This window comes from Penaeus monodon, chromosome 11 (assembly GCF_015228065.2).
Source record: "Penaeus monodon isolate SGIC_2016 chromosome 11, NSTDA_Pmon_1, whole genome shotgun sequence".
NCBI classification, from domain to species: domain Eukaryota; kingdom Metazoa; phylum Arthropoda; class Malacostraca; order Decapoda; family Penaeidae; genus Penaeus; species Penaeus monodon.
Window position 1 is genome coordinate 24,048,131 of NC_051396.1, and position 4,853 is coordinate 24,052,983.

Here is a 4,853-nt window from a genome sequence, read left to right on the forward strand (position 1 = left end):
ATTGCATAGTAATGGAAAACATTAATAACAATATATAATAAAAATGAAATATTTCCAAAAATCAAGGGGAAGGGTAAAAAAGTGAGATGGACAGTACTAGTATTTGACATCTTGGTGAGTAATCACTCATAAAGTTATCTCTGTGTAAATACAAATTAAACTCTCAGGACTTTACCCAGTGTTGCCAGGTATGCCTGGTGGTATTGGGTTAAGCCACCCAAATTGTTAAGTAAGTGTTGAGTTTTATCTTGAAATTTGTGTGGCTCAGATGAACAGTGTTTGATGGGAAATGACCAACTTACATATTTTTTATGCAAGTTGATGTTTTTGCAATAATAAGTGACTTTCACAGTATTAAAGATTCAGTTTGATGTGTTTCTTGATTGAGAATTGCCCTTATTTCTAGGCGGGCAGCTCCTCCCCCACCTCCCCCTAGAGCTGCTCCTCCCCCACCAGCTCCTGTTCCTCCACCAGCTGCAGCAGCACCAAAGCAGCCTGGATTATTTGCACAGATGGCTGCAACTGCTGGTGGTGTTGCTGTAGGCTCTGCAGTGGTATGTACCCTTTTTCTTTTGATATAAAACAGGATTAAAACCCATTACCAACAGGTCACGTGTACAGGCATCATAACGAGCTTGGTCTGCCAGGTACGGCTGTACACTCAACAATGCACCAGAGTGTGTGGAACAGGAAGTTCTGCTTCATGTAGCAGACTCCTGCACCCAGTGTCTGTCTGTTGCTAGAAGTCACCAGAGTTCATTATGCTCAAAGATTTCTGTTACGCATTGGCATCTGGTTAAATATAAATTTTAGAATTAATATGTTTATTATTTTAGGGAAAGTTTTGCTGCAGTTCTAGATCTCTTAAGGTGCTTATTAGCTGTTGTGAAAAAGCTTGCACACACAGATTAGATAAGTGTAGGTAAACCAAGAAAAGATCTTCAAGTTGTAGTTTTCCAAGATATATGATTGTGTATGGTAATTTACTAACATGGTGTTGGATTAAAAAAAAAAAAAAAAAAAAAAAAAAAAAAAACTTCTTTCATTTCTACTTTCTCTCTTTGCCTTATGTTCCAGTGTGTCATTAAATGGAAATATAGAGAGAATTTGTTATTCATTAACCATGTTATTGTAAAAGTCTGAACTTCATGATACTGTCTTTTATATACTCCATTCATTTTATTTATTTTTTGTTTATGTATTTTCTGATTGTATCTCATAACTACTTAAAGATATTTATTTATTTATTTATTTATTTATTTGTTTGTTTATTCATTAATCTATTTATATTTATATGTACATTTTATATATATATATATATATATATATATATATATTTATATATATATATATATATATATATATATATATATATATGTATGTATGTATGTATGTATATGTATATATAGGGGCCGGCGGTGGCCGAATGGTTAGAGCGTCGGACTCAAGACTGTCACGACGGCAATCTGAGTTCGCGGGTTCGAGTCACCGGCCGGCGCGTTGTTTCCCTTGGGCAAGGAACTTCACTTCGATTGCCTGCCTAGCCACTGGGTGGCCAAGCCAGCCCAAGTCAAGTGCTGGTCCCAAGCCCGGATAAATAGAGAGAATGATTACCTAAAAGGGTACCACCGGCACTCTCCGTGGAAAGGAACTGGGGACCCTACCACGTACTCACTCCAAGAGCATCATTACATGAAAACTACAATTAAGTATCATGCTGTGACCACGGCGGCTCAGACATGAACCTACCGTTAAAAAGAAGAATATATGATATATATAAGTTATATGTATGTATAATGTAGATATGTATATGATAAAGTATATGTATATATATGTATATGTATATATATGTATATGTATATATATGTATATGTATTATATGTATATGTAGTATATGTATATATATGTATATGTATATATATGTATATGTATATATATATATATATATATATATATATATATATTAGATGTATATATATATATTTAGATATGTGTATATATATATATTTAGATGTTATATATATATATATATATATATATATATATATATATATATATATATATATATATATATTATATATATATATATATATATATATATTACATACATAATCATAATATTAAGTCTAGAAGAACTAGTAAACATTTTTGAGAATCATTTATGAAAGTTGCATTTTTTTATGTATTCCTTAGGGTCATGTGGTAGGTCATGCCTTGACCAGTGGAGGCAGCAGTAGTTCAGAACAGCCCCAGCAGGCAGCACCAGCACCAGCACAACCCCAAGGATACCCACAATACCAAGGCTATCAGCAGCAGCCATATGCACAGGTAATTTGGAGATGTTTGACTTTTCCTCTTGGATATCACTCATTCTTGCAATTCCAAGACTGTTGTTGTTGTTATTATTATTACTCTTATTATTATTATTATTATTATTATTATATTATTGTTATTGCCACTTTATACTTTCTTCAAAGATTCATATTCATAGATATATGCAAATAATGAGTATCTTTGTTTTCAGAGTGGTCCATCAGAACCTCAGGGACCTTGTGCTTGGGAAATTAAGCAGTTCCTCCAGTGTGCACAGACACAGTCAGATGTTTCAGTTTGTGAAGGATTTAATGAAGCTCTAAGGCAATGCAAGGCTCAGTATAGAGGTAGGTTATTTTGGGGGGCAGAACTTTTCTAACATGTTAGATTGACCTTATGTCATAATTGATCTTGCAATAGTTGAGTTGAGAAAATGTTATATAGACACATAAAGAGATTATCATATCTAATCATTCATGATTGTAAATGTGTTCCAGTAATTTAAGCATATATATATATATATATATATATATATATATATATATATATATATATATATATATAAAATATATATATATATATATATATATATATATATATATATATATATATATATATATATATATATATATATATATATATATATATATATATATATATATGTAATAATTCAGTTGTTGTTTGCATATTTTGTTTTATTTAAGCTGATAGATACATATAGGTGGGTATGCATATATATGTGTAAATAGGTTTATAATATGTAACTAGATATGTATATGTGTTTATGTGAATCTAGTGTGTATGTATAAAGAGGAGGCAGCTGATGCCCTTTCACCGCCTAGATGATGTGTTAACTGTTATTGATTGATTAATTAATTTATTTATTTCCTTATCAGTTCATTAATTTAAGTAAATGACATAGCTTTATTGAACAGGAATCTTGCGATAAGACTGAAAGATTAATAAGCTTTGTTTTCTAAGAGTTTGTAGAGCATTTGCATAATTTAAACATTAACTTATTCACTTGTTCTACCCATTACTGTATGGTATTAATGTGATTTTAATTTTTTCTTTTCAGAAATGACGGCTTAAGCAAGTCAGGTTATTTGGCCAGAATTGCTGAAATCGTTACTGGTTGTATAGACACTGCTTTTTGTAGATTACAAACATAATTGATAATTATTGTATCATACATTAATATTCACTGTAATTGTTGTAACATCAGACAATACATTGTTGAAAAAGTCCAGCCCATTGAAGATGTGTCTGAGATAGAAAATAAAATATTTTATTTATCTGAAGTTTCTTGCTTCTTATACCCTCTTCAGTCCCGAGATCTTTTAGATATTCTTGGTAATATAAACTATGCATTGCATGTAAGCTATTTGGTCATTATCAAAATGGGTCTGTGGGTCTGGCTCTTGACTCATTTTGTGAAAATAATGCAAATTTCAGAGAAATTACAAAAACAATCATATATCCCATGAGTTACAACTGATTTTTTTGGTGATGAAAGAATGTGCATTGGAGTAAAAAATCTCAACATTTGCATTTCTTGGATTGCTTTTAGACTTGGTTTTTAAAATGGTGATCTTGGTGGAACTGTGTAATGATACCTCACAGATAAGTAAATTTTGCCATCTTCCATAATGATTTTCACACCAAGTAGGCATGATGTTCTTTTGAAACAGATATTGGTAATCCAGATAGTATCTATTAATGGCATGATTTCACAACTAAAGATCCATAAAAAGTAATCCGTAATATCCATTTGTATAACAGATATTCTATTAAGATTCACATTTTTTTCAGACCTACAGATATCAACTGTAACATGAAGGAAAAAGTGTTAAAGGCATTCCACAAAAGTAGTTAAATTCTGTATAAAAACAATGAGAAAAGTTGAGATAGTTTTTACAGAACATGATAAGGAGGAGGTACCCAAAATATAATTAGACTGTAGAATTAATTGATCCAACTGTACCATTTAAAAGTTTATATAATATACACCATTATGATAACAAGAGATCTTTAAAGACATCCAGTATAAGCAATATCTTTTTAGAAACCTTGATAGGCTTGAGGACGGAAATAGCTAGGCAATTAGGGCTAAGAAATTACGTCCCTTATGGCTCCACATATATTTTAGGTTGAAGAAAGTATATGTCAAAATCAGACTAATGATTTTATTTGAGTTGATATTTTCTTTTTACTTGTATATAAAATATTTTAAGATTAACCCATAGCCAACCAGCATGGCATGTACATACATGCCATGCTCACTGTAAGTTTACTTTGATAATTGTTTTTACACATGGGCAGCTATACTTGGGCTAAGTCACCAATAAGCCAATTACAACTACTGCCTGTCTCACCTGTTTACCCTTTTCCTTAATTTTCAAAAATATTTTACATTATCTTATATTGCTGTTACTAATGTCTATAACATTATAATAACTATAATGTCTATAATAAAAATAAAACCATCAATATTCAAAGCATTAGTATAAAAAAAAAAAATTTCCCCACCATATCAAAGA

At 30.9% G+C, this 4,853-nt stretch overlaps 1 protein-coding gene across 1 annotated transcript in view; it reads left to right on the forward strand.

Annotated features, from left to right (window-relative positions):
* LOC119578836 (coiled-coil-helix-coiled-coil-helix domain-containing protein 10, mitochondrial-like) overlaps positions 1 to 3,614 on the forward strand; it is a 5,815-nt gene extending 2,201 nt beyond the window's left edge. Inside the window, exons 2-5 of the mRNA XM_037926475.1 lie at positions 407 to 554; positions 2,194 to 2,328; positions 2,525 to 2,660; positions 3,392 to 3,614. Coding sequence (XP_037782403.1) covers positions 407 to 554; positions 2,194 to 2,328; positions 2,525 to 2,660; positions 3,392 to 3,405 — 433 coding nt within the window. The 3' untranslated portion in view covers positions 3,406 to 3,614. The remainder of the gene's footprint in view (positions 1 to 406; positions 555 to 2,193; positions 2,329 to 2,524; positions 2,661 to 3,391) is intronic.
* The last annotated feature ends 1,239 nt before the right edge of the window (positions 3,615 to 4,853 follow it).